A 19884-nucleotide genomic window follows, 5' to 3' on the forward strand; every position below is an offset into this window, starting at 1 on the left:
TATTTAAAATGAAATTTGAAATAATGACAACCTATGTTAAGGCCTATATTTATCATGAATCTATTAAAACTTTTAAATTAAATGCAAAAAATAATAATATCGAGTAGTATATATTTGGTGCCAACTTTTAAAGAATGTCAAACCACCGAGCTGGTGGACGTCACTGGCTAAGAACCTGGAACAAGTGTATGAAGTGCTAACCCAGCTTTTCACAGCAGTGGGCTTTTCTACAAGTGCAGCGAGGGTATTTTCTTCGTTTCAGTTTATCCAACTAGCTCAGTTCAGTGACTGGTTCAATCAAAGTTAAGAAACCAATGGGAGTTGAAAACCAAGGAAAACCTGTGTGCCTCTTTCAATCAGTGAATAAAAACTAGGTGTGAGAGGACCAGATCAACTAGTTCTAAAATCTTAAAGGATACGGTGACAAGAAATAATCAGTTCAATTCACTAATTTCAAATAATGCAGCCTTTGTTGAATAAAGCAGTTAGTTTTAAATGAAAAACATGTTTTGATAAGAAAACTTTCTTACGTATCCAGCACATTTAAGGTAGCTTTATTTAATAATAAATAATAAATATAATAATAAAATAAATAAATAAATAAATAATAATAATAAATAATACACAATTTAAAATGCCGGTTTGGAGCATTTGAACTGAATTTGAATTTCCATCCAAATAGAGTTTGACACAAATCACAAGTAAAAAGTTCATCATCATCTAGCAAATAAAAAATGCATCATTTCCTAAGATAATGTCAAAATTAAGAATCTGAATAAATGCCCATTAAGCTATATAATTAAGGCTAAGTTTTTGTCAGGGATCTTTTTAGTGAAAGTCAGGGACAGGTCCTGGGCTGCCGTGAATTTTTGTTTATTTCCCGTGACCTGTCCCTGACTTTCACTAAAAGGATCCCTGACAAAAGGGAGAGGTGGGTTCAGCACCCGCTGTGCTGGGGCTCCAGGTCCCCCACCGATGCGGTGCCTGGGAGCTCCGGGATTCCCCTGCCCTGGGGCTGGGCGGCTGCTGAGTCCCCTCGCCTGGGCAGCTGGTAGCTGCAGGGTCCCCCATCTGCTGGCCCTGGCCAGCTTATTTAGTCTGCAGAAGAGAAGAGTGAGGGGGGATTTGACAGCAGCCTTCAACTACCTGAAGGGGGATTCCAGAGAGGATGGAGCTCAGCTGTTCTCAGTGGTGGCAGATGACTGAACAAGGAGCAATGGTCTCAAGTTGCAGTGGGGGAGGTCTAGGTTGGATATTAGGAAACACTATTTCACTAGGAGGGTGGTGAAGCCCTGGAATGGGTTACCTAAGGAGGTGGTGGAATCTCCATCCTTAGAGGTTTTTAAGATCAGGCTTGACAAAGCCCTGGCTGGGATGATTTAGTTGGGGTTGGTCCTGCTTTGAGCCGGGGATTGGACTAGATGACCTCCTGAGGTCTCTTCCTCCCCTGATATTCTATGATTCTATGATTTATGGGCCATGGCTGGGCAGCTGTGGGTCCCCCCACCAGTTTGGGGGCTGGGGGCTGCGAGGGCAGGGCTGGGTGGGAGCTCCAGCCCCAGGGCAGAAAATGTCACGGCGGTCAATGTCACATGACATAATCACAGCTTGTGTAAGTTTGGTGCATCTTCCTGGTTAGCAAAAAGAACCAAATTTCATGTAAAGGCTATATTTAGTTGCAAATCGACATGTTTTAATGGTTATCAACCAATGAGAATCAATAGGAAAATAACTAAAACGTATAAATGCAAGACTCAATTAAAAGTGATGATTTAAATCATGAGTAATGTTGGTGATTTCAATCACTTGGATTTAAACCTATCCCCTCCATTGAAGTCAACAGAGATACACCAGGGCTACATGTGGCCCAGAGAATCTATATATCCTATACCCCATTCAGAAGTTCTTTTTAAAAAAAACTAGTCATGGAACATGGCAGCACCTGATGTTTTTTTCCTTTTCCTGCCCCCAATTTTTATGCAACCGCTCAGGAAACCAAACCTCCTTAGACCCTAAATTACTTGACAGTATCTCTTTAAGCTGACACTCAATAAAACCTTAACCTTTATGCACAGTTCTGTTTTAATACAGTAAGTAAAAGAAAGTTGCTTTCTTCTGTACCATGACACTATGTTGTTAAATGTAATTGAGATCACATTGGGATGGAATGTTATTTCTCTAAATGCCAGTGTTGCAAAGATATTAATCTTGTTTGCTTGCAAGATTGATGGGGGCTTTGCTGAAATAGGACAGAAGCTTCAATTAGATCTATTTAATTCCTTCTCAGCAACACACTTCTTTACCTTCTCTCCCAGATATGATGTGCTGTGGTGTGTGTGTGCAGAGCTGTACATACAGCATGGGAACTCACACTCCATTTCAATAATTCATTGAGCCTCAAGCAGTGTTAACACTCTGAGCCCTGGAAAACAGAAGGGCTTGGGAAAGGTGCTTCTTTGTAGACGTGCATTATAGGCCCTGAGATCTCAGCAATAGGAGAGCCAGGGCTGTACAGATCAGGGAGAACTCTTGGACCCTATGATGGGGCGGGGCTTGAAAGGTTTGAACTGGAGAGCTGCTTACCTTTTCCTCTGGGATTGGTGGGGTGCAGAGACTAATTAGGGTAATGACGATGCCCGTGAGCACGCAGAGAATGAGGGCAAAGTACAGGTAGTGCACATCCTTTAGCACAGCTGGTCTTGGGTCCTCCTCGCCGCAGGATGGCACACCATAGGAAAACTCCATGATCATTCGAATGCCACCTACTACCAGCCCGAACATGAGGCCCCAGAAAGCACCCTGGGAAGAAAACATAGGAAGAGACGCATAAGGAAGTGAGGGATCCTTGAAAGCATCTTTGGGGGGTGGGGATTATAGTCCCTTTCTGGGAATGGTCCCTTCTCTCCAGGATGGAGTCAACAGAGCAGGACAGCAAGGGAGGGTCTAGATACCTTTAATGGCCCTCAGAATTTGTAATCTACTCATTCCCACCCTTCTAACTGCAAGACAGACATGTCGGACCCGACTGAGTTAAGGTCCTTCCACTGATTTCAGTGAGGCTCTGGGTGGGCAAAAGGTTCCACTGAGGTTCATCTCATTGCAGGATTGGGACCTATTGGTCCATCTAGTCCCACGGCGTGTCTCAGACAGTGGCCACCCCACATGCTTCAGAAACAGGGGTAAAAGCCTTTGGAAGACTCGGTAGTCCTTCCCAGGGGGAGACAGTTGTTTCTGGCCACACCATAACGGGGGGAGACAGAACCATAAGAAAGGTTAGGAAAGACGCTTGGAGGGCTGTTACTGGAAAAAGGAGCAGGGGTTCATTTTCACTGCCACTTTGTTTTCAAGGGGTCTAGCAAACAGGTCCAATTTTCCAGAAGTAATTTGGACCCTGAGCTACATTCTGAAATAGGGTCTGAAATCCCTTAGGGGGTTCCTCCTGCCTCAGAAAGCTAAGCCTGTGTCAGGAGCAGAACCAGGCCCCAGTGGAACTTTCAGAACAATGGGATTAAACAGCCCCAGTGATGCTCCCCTTTCTCGCTGACAGAGGAAAGAAGAGGGCACAGAGAGACACAGGGGAATGGTAGAAGTCTGAGTCTCCACCTCTGCATATTGGACTGGAGGGAAGCCAAACATGGTTGGTGTTTTGTAAATGAATTTCGAGCTAGTGAAACGTGCTGGATGGACAGACTTCAATGGAGCCAAAACAAGTTACACCAGCCGAGGATCTGTCGCCTAGAGACTAAGGCCAGATCCTCAAAGCTATGGAAGTTAGGAACCTGGATACCTTTGAAGATCTGGGCCTAACGCCCTCTCTTTATGTAGAGCAGTTACAGCACAGACAGTGGGAGTGCAAGTTTGCCCCTCACTGACCTAGACCGAGAGGGACCACTTCTAGGAGTATGAAGCTAGTTGAGTTTCCATGGCCCCTCTGCTGAGGCTGCCAATTTGCCCCAGTTGTGGTGGCTTCTGCGAAGCTGACACCCATCCAATAGAAACAGGGGTAAGGCCCACTAACTCATGCCACTAAGCCACTTTGTGATGGTCACAGCTTTGCTGGGCTGGGTTTGAACGGGTAACCTGGAGATAAAAGGTTCCATAGACCAGTCCCAGTCCCCCAACCATCCTGTCCTGTGAAATTTCCTGTTTAAAATCATTTTATTGTTAATCCCAAAGAACTCGAACCAGTTCTAACTCCTCTGATTTCTAATTTTTCCAGATAGTGGTTTGCGATAATCCACTTGAATGTTTACTAAGAATACACACACACACACACACACACCCCTGAGGTGGTACTACTATTCATACCAGCCCAGTCACTGATTCCTCACTTACGGACTCATTGATCCTCTTGCAGAAGATTGCCAGGATGAAGAGGGCAGTAATTGGTGGGGCCAGATAACTGGTTATGGACTGAATGTAGTCAAAGAGCTGACCGCTGTTGGACATCTGAATGATGGGAATCCAGAGAATACTGATGGCAATGAGGATGAGAACAAACACTCTGGAAGACCGGAGATTGGAACAAAGAGTATTAGCTCGGCATGTTTCAGAATCCACCTGGAAATGCAATCCCCAATCAAGAGACACTTCCTTGTGTTTTCAATGAATTCTAGGGAAAACCATTGTGCACCCTGAGTGAATTCCTCATCTGAAGTGAAATCTAGGACAGGCTTCTCCTTGTAACCAGGCAGGAAGTAAATTTCACTCTCCTAAGGAAGATAGCTAACAACCCTTTGCTGAGATCTGGCCAGAGTGGTCAAATTAAGCTGTGTGGGGCCTTGTAAGGACCTGAATGAATGGGAGAGATCCCAGGAGAATCCAGAGCACTGCAAGAAGTGGTGCAGGTGGCTCTGTGCGTGGCAATCTCAGGGCTAGCTGAATCATGACTGCCCCAGTAACCCGACACGTTTTTAGTGGGAACTGCCGGAGGCACTGTCTCTTGGATGAGACAGAGACCCTGACAACTTGTGATCATTAAAATCCCACAGCCACCTTTCAGAAGAGTAGAGGTCTTTAGTGCCGTTACCAAATTCCAACTAAGTCACTACTTCCTACTTAATAAAATTCCCACCGAAGTTTCAGCGGCATTCAATATCCTCCTCCATTTCTGCCTTGAGCTGGTGTGCCGTATTGCTGTGTACTATTAAACACCTGATGCTTTCACCCCTCTCTATCCTTCACCTAACTCACAGGGATGTTTTGAAGCTTACTTAATATGTGTGACCTCAATAAAAGGCTCTACAGAAGTGCAGATTATTATTAACAGTGTTAGTGGGAAGGGAACTGTTTTACAGCCTTGGTGTGATGCAGTATTGGAGTCTGCCAATAGAGGGTGCCATGATTTCACTATGGATTGTGCTTAGGACAGGTGTCTATGACAAATTTAGAGAACACAGAAGAAATAATCTCTCCAGGTCAGTGGCAAATTGAGCCTGTCTATGTAACTGAATCTACTCCAGGTAAAGTTGGGAAACATAACTCATCTCAAGTTTTACTTTTTTCATTAACATGCATGTTAATTTTCACCTGTTTTTTCCCCTCCCTCTAAAAGATACGCTCTAGTTCAAACAAGAATTGATTCAGGGCAGTTCTCTGAGATCAGATGAGATGTTCACAGTGGTCCCTTCTGGCCAGCCTTGGAATCTATGAATCCCAGAGTCCAGATAGAACATTTTGGAGAGTTTAAGACCTGCCATCAAAATAACATGCTCAGTGAAGCCATAAGGAAGTGAGAGGACCTGCCAACAATCATGAGCTCCTGCTCTGTGGCTTTCTTGCGGAGCCGCTGCCAGATATCTATCGCAAAGAGCGTGCTGCTGCTGTTGAAGATCGAGGTGAGGGAACTCATCAGGGCTGCCAACATCACAGCTATCATCAAACCCCGGAGTCCTGGGAAACCAACAAGGAAAATTTGGTTCAGATTGTTGGTCTTTTAGCTCCTGCATATGAACGTGAACAGAGTCCAGAGAGCTCTTTGGCTCTGCGGCTCTGGTCCGGGCCCACCTCGACTTTTTTAGACCTAGTCAACATTTAAGGTCAAATTCTTTTTTCTTCCAAAAAATGCCCTTTTTTCAAAATAAAAATTTTCCAGGAACATTTTTTTTCTTTAGAATTTTACTGTTTCAATTAAAAATGTGAAAACTAAAAACTTTGGCTGAAAAATTGGAAAATGTCCATAGCATTTTTTGAAAAATATGTTGGGATTTTAGTTTTCTTTTGATATTTTGCCATAGCAAATACTTTTTTCTTTTCCATTCAATGCGGCTACTTCTATTTATCCATCTCTTTGTCAAACACACACACGCTTGCCTGCTACATAATGGAAAGAAAACTTTGCTATCTTTTAATTTGTTTACCAAACCAACTGATAATTGCAGGACATTAGTTCCTCATATGGATAGCTCCAAAGGCCACTCCATTCCGAGAACACAGCTGTTCAGTGCTAGTACAAGTCCACACCCCTAAGAATACAGCTTTCTCACCTACAGGCATGAGTCCCATTACAAGCTTAGGATAGGCAATGTTAGAACAACCCACTTTAGCTCCGCAGACGGTTTCGCAGACTTTCGGGTCCACACATCCCACTTCATCTGTAGCAGAGAGGAAAGATTAGAAACCGAACCAGCCAGCTTAAACCTCCTTTGTGGCATATCTACTCCAGCTATTGGAAACTGTCTTAAAGGAATTGATTCTTGATATCTTATATATTTAATATAAGGCAGTAAAACAGCAAGAACACAGTTTTCCAAGCTATCACAATGGGAGCCAAAGAACATTTCGGGCCCCCAAATAAAGGTAGAGCCTCATGATGACACACTGCAAACTTGGTTCAGAGCAGATGGAACGCTACACCCCTAGATGGGTTGGTGGCAGCTGGGATTGAACCTGGGACCTCTGGTTCTAAACGCATGAGTCTTGACTGCCTATGCTAAAAGAGCCGGCGCCATTAGCTAAGGCTGCAGCAGGCTCACCCATCTCTCTGTGTGGCCCAGCCATCATTAGAGGGGGACAGAGGAAACAAACACTGCAGCCCTGCTTGGCTCCCCCTGCACCTAGTGCATTCACAGCAACCCGATCCGAAGCAACAGTGAGAATCTGAGGACTCAGCTGGTTCTAACACAGCTTGCTCTGGGTGGCGGAGATGAGGGGAGATCTTGCTTCTTTCCACAAGCAGAATCTCAGCCTGGCAGTTGCCTACCGTGCAGAACCCATGACAAAGCAGGGGGAAGAGGGGTGTCTCAGGTGAAATACTTTTACTATTACATCAGCGTCCTAACGGAACAAACAGGATTCCATGTCTGACTCAAAAGACCCGCCCCTAAAGTCTGTATGGGTCTGTCTACACTGCCCTGTAAACTTAGGTCGGTGGGACCTGGGCTTGTGGACTCTGCGTTTCCAAGCCCGTGCTAGAGCACCCACACTCCATTGTAAACCTGGGCTTACCGTTGCTGGATGTGCTGACACGTCCATACGGCACTATGCAGACCTTCTGGCCTGGGTTTGCGGCTTGACCTGCCTCCACACTGCAAAATGACAGGGCTAGGACCCAAGTCACAGTAGGATTTGGGCTCTGATCCACCCCCCTAGGAGGTTTATAGGACCCGGGTCCTGAGTACTTGCTGACCTGAGTCAGACAGATTTGTGTGTGGACGGAAGGGAAAGTTGGGCTCAAACCTGAGTCAGAGCCTGGGCTTAGGGTGCAGTCTAAACATACTCTATGTCTCCATGTTTCTCTCTTTTGTCTCCTATTAGATACATGCAGTGTCCACAAGATGATATTTTGACACCTGTCCCTTGCAACTGTTCCAATGGCTTCTGCCACAGATGTCCTAAAGCAGCACCCCAAACCTGGAAGTGGAGTCAGGGGCTGGGTAGCTCCATCTGAATTGCCAATAGCACTGTATGGAGATAAACCCTGGGGCAAGACTGCTGAGCTCTGGCAGGTCTGCACCGACACAAGGAAATTGTATTCGCAATCCACGAACAGTCCAACGGTAAGGAACAACAGCTTACCTGGGTAAAGAGCTCTGCTGATCATACCAGGCATGACAATGAAAAACATAGAGAGCATTTTCAAATAACCCGCCAGCACCGATCCACCCTTGGCATGGGAGAGGTTCTTGGCAGAGAGAGACCTTTGCACTATAACCTGCAGTCAGTATAAAAATGGAAAGAGTTAAAAGAAAACCCTGCAGAGAGAAAACAGACTCATCATCTAATGCAGGATACTTTCATCTCGACGGATCCCAAAGCACTTTGCAAGCCTATGATAACATTCTCCTCTCTGATCTGCACTGCAGATCTCTGTTGCATGGTTCACTGTTGCTGACACCAGCGAGGGTCTGATTGCAGCGAGGAAATTTTCCCTTGCCCTTTACCGGCATCACTTCACCCGCCACTGCAATGCAGCCACCTCTAGGGTGAAACGCAGCCGCTGCTCAACAATGCACTCAGCACCATGAGACAAGAGCTCAGAGTAGGGCGTGAAAAAGAACACGTCATTTTGTTAAAAATCCCACACTGGATTGCGGTGAGCAGATCTGAATTTCCCACCTTTGAACACTGAGAGCCGGGCTGTCTAAAGAAGGGCCCATTTCTCTGTGCTCTGAGCCCACCCTAGGTTTTTGTAGTTAGTATTAAGGTCAGGCTTGACAAAGCCCTGGCTGGGATGATTTAGTTGGGAATTGGTCCTGTTTTGAGCAGGGGGCTGGACTAGATGACCTCCTGAGGTCCCTTCCAATCCTGAGATTCTATATTCTATGATTTGCTCAGTACATTTCACATGAGGCTCCTAGTTCGTGAACAGATGAAGGACTGCACGTTGGTGGTGATCTGCCGCTGCGCAATACTTCGGGCGTCTGCCGCACCTTGTGTGCAGGAATTTCAAAAAAGTGGGTCATAGATGAGATTTAAGTGACTTGCACAGAGTCATGTGCCATATCATTGGCCGAGCCGGGAACAGAACACAGACCTCCTGGCTTTCAGAATGAGGCTTTTACTGCCTACCTCCATAAAGAGACCCCACTTGCTCACCAGCCAGCTGTGCACATAGGGGAAAACATCACACCCTGCTGCTCCCCACCATCAAAACAAGCCCCCCACCCCCAATACTCCGAAGCATTGAACTGCAACAGGAGCTGTGGAAAGAATGAGCAGATCTGGTCTATTCCAGTCAGCAGAGGCGGTGGCCCCCCAAAGACAGACAGACGGACACACACATTCATCATTCCCGTGACTCTGCAAACAGTGCAGCAGCCTGGAAAGGACGATACTGGGATAAAAGGCGGAAGGGGAGAGAGAGAAAGAGAAAAGAGACTTACTTTACCTGATCAGTGCACCAACACCAAGTAGCCAGCACAGAGAGGCCGAAGATAAGCCCAGGCCAAGGAATGTCCCCAGTGACAGGGTTCCTGAGCATGTGGAAGGCGTCAGCGCGTGGGAGGTGACAGGTGGTGTTTGGGACTATGACACTGGGTATCATGGTGCTGTATTTCTCTTTAAGTCCTTCAAACCAGCCGACTTTTTCAAACCCTGAGAAGGAAGCAGCCAGTGGTTTAGGTTTGATGCCCTGCTACGAGGTCATTCATCCATCTTGTCCTCGCTCCTTCTTGCTTTTTTCCCCCCTCCTCTCTTCCTTGCTGCCCTCAAACCTAGATTTTGGTGGCCCAGTTGGTGTGTGTGGTGGGGGTAGCAGGATTGCACCCAGAAACGCTGGGATGCTAATGGGATCTGGGGAATTCTGCACCCAGCAGTGCACCAGCACCACCGAATTCCCTTAGCAGTGGCATCATTACCCAGACTGGCAAGAAAGTTCCCCCTAGAACCCAGAGTCGCTGATCAAAACCCTCTGGAAGAGCCTCATCAGGAAAACATGAAACCAGAGGAGGCAGCATTTGGGTTACTGTTTGGCAGGCAGGCTTAAAGCAACGTGCTAAGGGTCCGTTTTTGTTCCCAATGATTCCCTTGTAAATCCAGAGTAACTCCACTGGAGGAAAGCAGTGGAGGCGGATGAAACTCAAAGGAGTTACGGGCACTAGAGCAGAGTTTGACTCAGAGGATCTGATCCAGCAAGCGGCTCCGTCAACTCCCAAAGGGAGCAAAAGGCGTTCAACACCTGGCACAACTAAAAGAAGCACTTTGGAATAAACAAGGAAGAGGGGAGCTAGCTTGGTTTATGGGGACAGGTGCCAAATGTGGCTGTGAATCCTGTTATTAATATTAAATTATGGGCCTCTGTTGAAAGAGGGGAAAAAATGCTCCATAGGGCCTAGCTCCTTGTTTGACTCAGATTGTAGGGAACACAGTCCCTTGTTCCTCTTACCTATAAAGGCGAGAACCGAAGCCCCGAGTACCATGATCACAGTCTGCAGCACATCTGTGTACATCACAGCGGTTAAACCACCTGTAGGGAGAACGGCAAACCACAGAGTAAGAGAGAGCCAAATGGGTGAGGTAATATCCAGCCAACTTCTGTTGGCGGAAGGGACAAGCTTTCGAGGTTCACAGAGCTCTTCCTCAGGTCTGGAGAAGGTAACCAGAGTGTCCAAGCTAAATACAAGGTGGGACGGATTGTTAAGCATAAAGGTTTCACACGTGCTGTAGGAGATCGCTTAAAATGAAGTGGGCAGTTAAGGGTTAGCAGGCAGTAGGGTGTGTTACAAATTGTTGTAAAAAGCCATAAAACTAGTCTCTCTGTTAAGTCCATGTTTAGTCAAAAATGGAACCCTATAAAAGACTATATACCAAAACCCCACAGATCCCCACAGTTACCTCCACAGATCCAGCAACCACCCCAGACAAGCCAATCAATCTGTTGTCTACAGCCAGGCACTCAGCTATCACCGAATTTGCTCTGAGGAGAAAATCCAGGATATACACCAAAACATGCTTAAACCACCTTCTCTAAACAAGGACAGTCTACCAGAGAAGTAGATTGCATTATGGAACGGGCCACTCAAAATGTCCTACAGCATGTGTGAAACCCTTATGCTTAACTATCTGTCCCACCTTGTATTTTGCTCAGACGCTCCATTACTAGGGAGCCTGATCCGAAGCTCAAAGTCAATGGAATTCTTTCCATCAACTTCAATGAGCTTTGGATTGGGCCCAGAATGCAGAGAAGTAAAATGCATTGGGGGAAGCGAGTCTTTGCCACACTCCAGATTAGTGTGCTGCTTTTAAGGCAGTATCATTACCAGCTATAGTGTAGACAGCTGTCACTGCTAGCAAGATCACGGTGGACAGGTAAAGGTTCCAGCCCAGGGAGACTTGGATGAACAGCGCTCCAGAGAAAATATCTGTCTGGAATAAGAGCAAGGAGAATTTGAGTCTCTAGTGGGTTGCATTTCTTAGCACTTCTCTGACATAATCTCCAGCCCACCGGAAGGCTCAAAACCCAACCAGAAGGGAGGATGCTATGAAAGCGAGGGAGGGGGAGACAGAGGGGAAAAGGACAGACACAATAGGATCAAAAAGGTGCACTGAGCTGTGGAGAGCATGGGGCCTGATTCGGTGTTGCACTGTGGCTCCGTGTGCCAGGCCCCAGACACGCATAAACCCTCCCCATCAGGTTAATACCCCTAGCGTGGGGGGGGCCTTCCGGGGTGAGATCAGGTAGGCCTGTCCCTCAGCAACTCTATATCCCTGCAGTAGCTCACAGAAGCCATTACAGCACAACTTAGAGCAGCCTGTCAGGGATGTAAGTGATCGGCACCTCATTCAGACAGGGTCAGAACTCTCTCAGCAGGAAAAGGCTCCTGACATTGGAAAGGGGAACCAGACGAATGCACAGACAAGAGCATGAGTCACTGGGAAACAAGGGAGGGTCCCAAGCACTGTGGGTGTTGTGAATGGTTAGTCCGAGCTCACTTTTCTAGTAGGTGGGGTCATTGGCATCTGTTAAAACAGAACATCTGGTATCACCCTGGGCGTGGGAGACTACACGGTCTAATGGTCAGAGTGATGGACTATCAGCTGGAAAGACTATGAGTGAGTGGCCAATGTCTTGTGCTTCAACCTATCTATCTGAAAATGGACCCTAGCCAGCTCCTCACTGGTGTAGATCAGGGTTGCTCTAACAACTTCAATAACATTAGGCCTATTTATGCAGGTTGGAGATCTGACCTAGAGCCGCAGAAGCTCCCTGGGTCTCACTTTGTGGAGGGGGATAGTAAACGAGGCCAGATTGAAAAACAAAGCGGCATTAAAATTGAGATGCACCCATTGTAAATACAGTAGGTGGCACATAACAAGTGGGGAGGTTTTGTTCTGTATTAATCAACCCCAAAGAAATCTGTAAACCTGGGATGTGGAAAGATGCAGACACCGTCCATGGGAAAGCGAGACAGAATGGAGTGGTAAAGAGCGTGTTCCTCTCTGCCCCCAAATCATCTCCCTAAAATCCAGCTTCCATTAGCCCTCGTGATCTTTACAGCCCCCAGATACACAAAGTGGCAGGGGGGCGGGGGGGGGGAAGTGAAGAGCCTCCTGTACATAATGGATATGCGCTTTGTCTTCCCAGCAGGAAATATAAAGAGTGTGCATCCACACACTTTGACCCCATCACTCACTCAGTTCGCCGCTCCTCCTGGCAAGCAGGAGGATTATGAAACTGAGCAGCAAAGTTATTAACCTACTTTCCAGCAGGAACTGCGGCGTGAAAAATCCCCCTCATAACCAAACCTCCCGCTGTCGAGCCAGCCATTAAATACGCACTCTGAAAACAAAGGTGTTACCTTAGAGAAAACACCTCCGAGGCCAATAAGCTAAACCAGACACACCTGTCAGACGCGTATGAATTAGCCTTAGAGGAGAGGTCGCTGAGAATAAGCAGTGAATACTAAGCACAGACCACTGAACCGAAAGGCATTGAAAAATACTGCTTCCCCAAAAGCCACTGTATAGCTGTGATGAGTCTGGAGTAGCTGCAGGCTCCCTCCCTCCCAATATCTGGTACCCTCCTGTGCCAGCAACGCCTCTCACAGAAGCTGACCAGAAGTCATCATGCCAGAAGGGCATTTGGGCCCAGATCCTCAAAGGTATTTAGGCTCCAAACTTCCACTGGCGGAAGGATCTGTGAGGATCCAGGCCTTAGTCACTACAGATGTGGGCTGGAAGTAAACTTTGGCTTAGAGACACAAAACTGTAGTTCCCATTACCAAGTTGCAGTGGGGGAGGTTTAGGTTGGGTATTAGGAAAAACTTTTTCACTGGGAGGGTGGTGAAGCACTGGAATGGGTTACCTAGGGAGGTGGTGGAATCTCCTTCCTTAGAGGTTTTTAAGGTCAGGCTTGACAAAGCGCTGGCTGGGATGATTTAGTTGGGGATTGGTCCTGCTTTGAGCAGGGGGTTGGACTAGATGACATCTTGAGGTCCCTTCCAACCCTGATATTCTATGATTCTATGACCAGTCCCTTGAACTAGCTAGTCCCCTGGGTAATGAATATCTCCTGTGCCTAAGACTTTGCACTATAATCCTCCTTCCGGGTGCACAGGTAACTCCTGTTAATGCGCTGAGCAGAGAATATGCTCCTTTCTTTGCAGCATTCAAATGATCAGAAGCTGACATTGCTTCATGTGCCATATAATGCTACTGGCTTGCGACTAAAAATGCTTTAAGAACACTGTGCTGTGCTGTGCCTTAAGGTGGTATACATTTCCCGTTCATCTTACAGATTGAAACAATAGAAGCAATTCGTGAAGGTGGAGGGACTAGAGATAACACTAGTTGTTTCCTTAAAATACAATTCTTAACATTAGAAATTTCAATAAAGAAAATAATCATAGAAATGCTATTATGCTAAGATTATTTTTGCAAAGAATTTAATCAACACGAGATGCAATGGATCAGCTCCTGAGATGGTGTACATGGAAGTCAATGGAGCTAAGCCAATTTACACCAGCTGAGGATCTTGTCTGATGTATGGGGAAGAGTACGGGGTTGCAAGAGGGCATTTATGGTGCATAATATGTTCCTTAATTATTTGTAACATTACTGTAAGGCTCACAGAGTGATTACTCTGTCTATGAAGCCAGCTTGCTGTAGACACAGTGTTGCTTTCCAGTGGGATACATACCGATATCTTGGTGAATATATAGAGAATGAGGGACAGTACGGACATGTAGATTTGAATCCTCTGTCCTCCAAATCTCTTCTTCAGGTACTCGGGCATTGTGACAACTCCTGCAGCAATGTAAACAGGCACAAAAATCCAGCCGAGGGCCAGCAGCGCCCAGGTAGCCTGGAAATGGGGAGGAAGGAAAAGAAAAGGCCATAATTAAAAACATGTGATAGACTCTGCACCATGCAAATTCTCTGTACATGCCCTGGGCAGTATCAGACAGCGTAGGAATGTGGCATCTCTAAAGCAAAGTATTGCTCTGCCATACAGACAGGAAAATCCTGGTACTTGGGGGTTATGGTTGGAAGACAAGGTGGTAGATGGGTGAATGAGAACAGGATGAACACTGCTGTTAGTACAGTGACAAGCCTTTGGAGATCTCGCGTCTCTCTCTTTTTTATAGGATGTCAGATCCTGTTCCACTTCCTTGCCTCCTTGGCAAGATTCCACTTCATTGCACTAGGGTCTATAAAAGGAGATGTAGTATTTGGTGACCTTTAGTACCAGTGGCATTGCCACTCGTGCCAAGGTTCTAAGGCCCAGGAAGTTAGGAGCCAAGTACCTTTGAGGATCAAGGTCTAACTGACCTTCAGGCTCTTGGCTCCGGAGAAGCCTTCGAGCATCTCATGATTTTTGCAGGACAGTATGACTAGGTTAGCAGACGAGGATGCTGAATGAACAGAATCTCTCTGAGCAGCAGAAATAGAAGCAACAGGAAGACTCTGATGGACTTTTGGACAACTTCCTGTGTGATTGAACTGGATTTGCACCTGCACATGGTAAATGAAATGGATCGTTTGTTTTACATGAAGTGTCTTCTGGGAGTTTAAAGTTCTCTCTCCCATCGCACTCTGCTGCTCCAAAATCCAGCCCAGGCCAAAATGGAGACGTTAAAACTAGTGGAGTCATGTTTGCTCTCCATGATCACAAAATCTATCAATATGTCTGATGGCGCACGGACTGCACGTAGGCTCCGTGTTCTGCTGAAAGGGCTTGTTAGTGCAAACTGGAACTGGCAACGGGACCCAAATCTCAACTCCCCAAAATACCAGCTGCAGTGAAAATATATGCAAGAAAATTGATCTTGGGTGGATTCCTACGTGCCCCTTGGGGATAAATTGGCACCATTAGCAGGCTCCACTCAAGGGAGGTCTTGGAATGGAACAGCAGAGATTTTGAGTTATCTAATGGATGTGTATTGCAGGAAAACTAGCACCAGACTCACTTCTAGCCAGCGTACCTAGTAATTCCTTTTGAGTTGTACGTGCTACACCTAGTGTTCATGCTCTTCGAAGGGTCAGCGGCTAACCTCCAACGGATTTCAATAGGCCCCAATTCACACCAAGTTGTTGAACACAGAAACACACATTTTGGAACCTGAAATGTTATTAGCTCTTGTGGCTTTATGGTGAGTCTTGTGTGTAGGGTTGCCCACAGTCCCTTATTACAGGGGTTCACAACCTTTTTCTTTCTGAGGCCCCCCCAACATGCTATAAAAATTCCACAGCCCACCTGTGCCACAACTGTTTTTCTGCATATACAAGCCAGGGCCGGTGTTCTGGGTTAGCAAGCAGGGCAATTGCCCGGGGCCCCACACCACAGGGGACCCCACGAAACTAAGATGCTCAGGCTTTGAGGGGCCTCAGACTTCAGCCCTGCATGGTGGGGCTTTCGCTTTCTGCCCTGGGCCCCAGTGAGTCTAATACTGGCCCTGCTTGGCAGCCCCTTAAAACCTGCTCATGGCCCCCCAGGGGCCCCTGGACTCCTGGTTGAGAACTACTACCTTATTACAAGGGATGCCCCTTATTTTTTCATCTCTATACAACAAGATCAGGAGTTGCTGAGTGCTGCAAAAAACAGGAATAAATACCCCTGGCAAATGTAAGCAAGTACTGCTTATTATTAATTATAATAAAATAATAATATCAGGAGGAAGGGTGGGGAGTGGGTGCTAAGAACACTTATTTTGAAATACAATGTTGGCAACCCTACTTTTCCGAGATGTGTTGTTTTCCCTAAAGCCCCAGATCCTGGAATCCTGTTACTATGTGGGAATCTCCACTTTTATTTTCTAAAAACATAGTTTCTAACCTTCATGGCTGCAGAGCACAGCCTAAAAATGTGACCTGGGAGCTCCCTGAAGGTTCAGTAAGCAGCAGGTAAAAAAAAAGAACCACCACATTGACATATTTTACATCTCATGATTGTCAAGACAATCTCGTGATTTTGAGGGGGCCTGATTCAGGAGTTGTGAGCACTGGGGGGGTTGACAATACTGTTAATAACTGATTCATGGAACCCATACCCCGTCCCCTTGTAAACTGTAACTCCAGGGCAGCCTGGATTCTTACATTCCACTCAAAGCCCCCGACGGCGAGGCCCCCAGCTGCTCCTGTGCCGGCAAGGCCGATGAACAAGCCACTGCCCACGTTGCTTGACATCAGGGAGGCTCCAATCTGAAACACACAGCACAGGCAGAGGATGCAGAGAGTCATTGCAAGTGGTTTCTAAGCAACATAAAGCACTTCCCTATGGCCTGGCCTGCTGTCACGTCTGAGGCTGTTGTCTGATGGATTTTTTTTAAAGGATACGGTGCTTTGACTTATTAAAGTAATCTAACCTATGTGAGTCTGCCCCCTGGTGCTGGCCCTCATCCGGTCAGTTTTCATTCAGTCATTGACTTCAGTGGGAGTTTTCCCTTCGACAGACACCGCTGCCGAGTTGTCTTCATGAATTCTGAGGAGCTCAGATACGCCAGTGAGAGATACCATAGCAGTTACATAGGTAAACAGATGGATACGCTCCGAGCACAGATTCAAGATGGGGCCTGTTTGAAACAAGCACTTGTTTCCTTTTAAGTTTATGTATTGTAAACATGTAAATTATTGTGGAGCCTCTTTATGGCTTATTCCAATCTACGGGTATTCCATGAAGTGCGAGGAATCTCCCCACGCATTTATTGCTTTGCCCCCAGAGTATCAGTGCAGGCTGCGGGACCCACCCCAGACGCCGCTGCTCCCTTGGGATCCATCCCACTGGAGATCCCCTTTCCCCACTGCAGCTGCTGCCCTATGTGCCACCCCAACAAAGTGGGTGCGATGGAGTCGTGTTAACAGGGGTGTCCCCGGGCCACCTCTAAAGGGGGATCCCCAACCACAGCAGAGACCCCAAGGAAGGTGCAGCTCCAGGTGGTGGCATGTTTTCTGGATAAGGTCTGCAAGCTTGGGGTGGGGGAGGTGCGTGTGTGAGAGCAATTTGCATCCTTAAGCTCCACCTACTTCTCCCTTGGCCTATTCAGTCCCCGCCCCCCTGTGCAGATCCCGCCTCCCAGACTAGCAGAGGGGCTAGTTGCAATGTCTGGGGAACAGGCTGGCGCCATGGCCGTGTCTGAGATGCCCTACAGGGAGGGAAGGCCCCCTCCACGTGTGATCAGAGTTTAGCTGCTGGTTTGTAAAGCGCTTTCAGCTTCAAAGTGTGACATAAATGCATCATGTGCCATGTATCCTCATGTGATCACTCCTCACGCTCCGTGCTCGGGGCATGACTCTGCTCCCCTTATTCGCGAGCTGCCCCATCAAAATGCAGCCCAGCGGGAGTGATGGATGCAGAACTAAGGCCCACGTTTGTGAGTGCCCGTCAGGTTAGCAGGTGGTGGGCTGATACCACATCTGCAGGGCAGCACCGCTCGAGCTCCCTGGGCGGTCAGCAAGATAACCTGAGGGGCAGTTATAAAAACGTCCATTCAGCAGAGGTTGTGCAAATCAAACAATCCTTCGCAGCCGGGGCCCTGGCTGGTGACAGCAGACGCCGTGTCCCTGGGGCTCCTTTAAGCTCTGTTCCTTTCGTAACCCTTGGTTAGCAGAAAGGCTCATGTTTTACGAAGATCGGTGAAACTCAGGAGGCTCTGATACACGGTGTGAAAAGGGAGGTGCTTGCGGGCAGAGCTTATTCAAATCTCCCTGCTCTGAGAATCTCACAAAATCAGGGGCTGCAGGGACTTTGCACTTTCCCCTGGAAATACTGTGAAACCAACCCCCTTTCTCCCAGTGGGCCAAATCCTGAAGCCCTTACAGGCCCAGATCCCCCTGCCACAGTCAGATCCTCGCAGTGGATTGTGAGGGAGGAAATCTCTGTGAGGATCCCCTCACAGAAACCCCACCTCCCACAGCATTTCTCTTCCCTCTACCCTTATCCCCTCCAACAGACAATGAAGGCCTGTCCCCAAACCTGGCAGCTCCCTCAGCTGGGATGCCTCTGCATTGGCCCTGGTGCCCCACCCCAGCTTCCTGGCCACATGGCTCTATCGGAGCTGACAGAACAGAGAGTCCCCATTGTGCCCCAGAGGGAACCATGCCAAGAAGATGACACAGCTTCAGCCTTAAACTCCAAGGGGCTGGAGGGATGAAATTATGTGTAACCTCCCCACGGGTCCCCGCCATCTCCACCCTGTCCCTGCATGGCCCCCAAGCCCATGCAGAGGCCATTGCAGGGTCTAGGATGGGGGTAGGGAGGAGATGGCACCAGGGAGGTGGCTGAAGGAATGATGGAGAGCCTCAACCAGAGTGTGCCCTGCATCTATGGGGCAGCTGAGGATCATCTGGGCCTTAGTTTTTCCTCAGGAAAACTCCAATTGACTTCTGACCAAGTAGGAATGGAGGGGACATCCTGTCTACACCGAAGTGAATGGCAAAACTCCCCCTGATTTCAATGGGGACAATTGCCCGCGAGTAGTTATCATGCCAGTATTCCCTCTGGGGTAGCCAGGAAGTGAAGATGTGCAAAAAGAAAACAAGGACTTTTGCATTTATAACCTGAGAGAATCCAGTGCCTTTCTATAGGCAAATATTTACACTCCAAGCCTGGACCTTGAGCTGTTCAAGAAACACTTGCATGGAAAGAATGTCGCATGTATCTTAAAGAACGTGTGAGCCTGGGAAGACTGCAACCCATGCATAAATGTGGGTTCAAACACATATAGATGGAAAACTGCTGCAGTCTGGAAAATGCTAACACCTCGGGTTAATTTTAACACCGTCCCCAGCGTGGTCCAGTGATCCCTTAACTAGATGAAAACAAGGTACAGTGCTGTTCCCATAGGATAAAGCACCTCTGGTTTTAAGTATCACTCTCCTTTCGGACAAAGCTTTGCCATACCTCTACACAGGCCAAATTCATCCCAGTTGGCCACTGACATCAATGGAGATACACCAGGGATAAATCTGGCCGTGCGTTACCAATGCTTTGGCTTCCCTCCCACCGAAAGTTTGCTTTCCAACCACACCTTGTCTGAACAGCAGATTCCTAATATGCCACTGCTGAGCTCTGAGCAAAGTGTAATGGAGTTTGACCTGCTTCTCACCTTCTGAGAAAGTTAAAATATTAATATTGCATGAAGCCGGAAGCTGTGGCCAGAATTAACACTGCTACCAGCCCTACTTCTCCATATAGTAAACTGCTGATTAAAAGGCTGACTGGAGTAATGTGAAATCATATCTTGAGTAAATATATTGACTCCCAAGAAATGTAAATACCTTCTCTAATACACACATCCGACTGTATCGGACACAGATGTAGGAAACACAGAAGCTGTAGAGCAGTGAGACAGTGGCCTTATTATTTATTCTGGTAGTGTCTGTGTCCAACTCACAGGAAGACACAGACGCGCCAAGAAAAATAATCCTGAAGCCATGGAAATAGTTGTCTGCGGTTCCACAGCCCATCACGAGACCATGGGGAGGGTGCCCATTTGACCCTTGTCACCA

At 47.3% G+C, this 19884-nt stretch overlaps 1 protein-coding gene across 1 annotated transcript in view; it reads right to left on the reverse strand.

The window, feature by feature from the left end:
- LOC113406564 (sodium/glucose cotransporter 4-like) overlaps positions 1–19884 on the reverse strand; it is a 33117-nt gene that overhangs the window by 8546 nt on the left and 4687 nt on the right. Inside the window, exons 3-12 of the mRNA XM_026651880.1 lie at positions 16474–16578; positions 14078–14242; positions 11199–11304; positions 10325–10405; positions 9329–9534; positions 8017–8152; positions 6486–6593; positions 5742–5892; positions 4336–4504; positions 2584–2799 (exon numbers count right to left, since the gene is read on the reverse strand). Of these exons, the coding sequence (XP_026507665.1) occupies positions 2584–2799; positions 4336–4504; positions 5742–5892; positions 6486–6593; positions 8017–8152; positions 9329–9534; positions 10325–10405; positions 11199–11304; positions 14078–14242; positions 16474–16578 (1443 nt within the window). The remainder of the gene's footprint in view (positions 1–2583; positions 2800–4335; positions 4505–5741; positions 5893–6485; positions 6594–8016; positions 8153–9328; positions 9535–10324; positions 10406–11198; positions 11305–14077; positions 14243–16473; positions 16579–19884) is intronic.

Source organism: Terrapene carolina, unplaced genomic scaffold (genome assembly GCF_002925995.2).
Source record: "Terrapene carolina triunguis isolate 2854851 unplaced genomic scaffold, T_m_triunguis-2.0 Scaffold105, whole genome shotgun sequence".
Lineage (NCBI taxonomy): Eukaryota > Metazoa > Chordata > Testudines > Emydidae > Terrapene > Terrapene triunguis.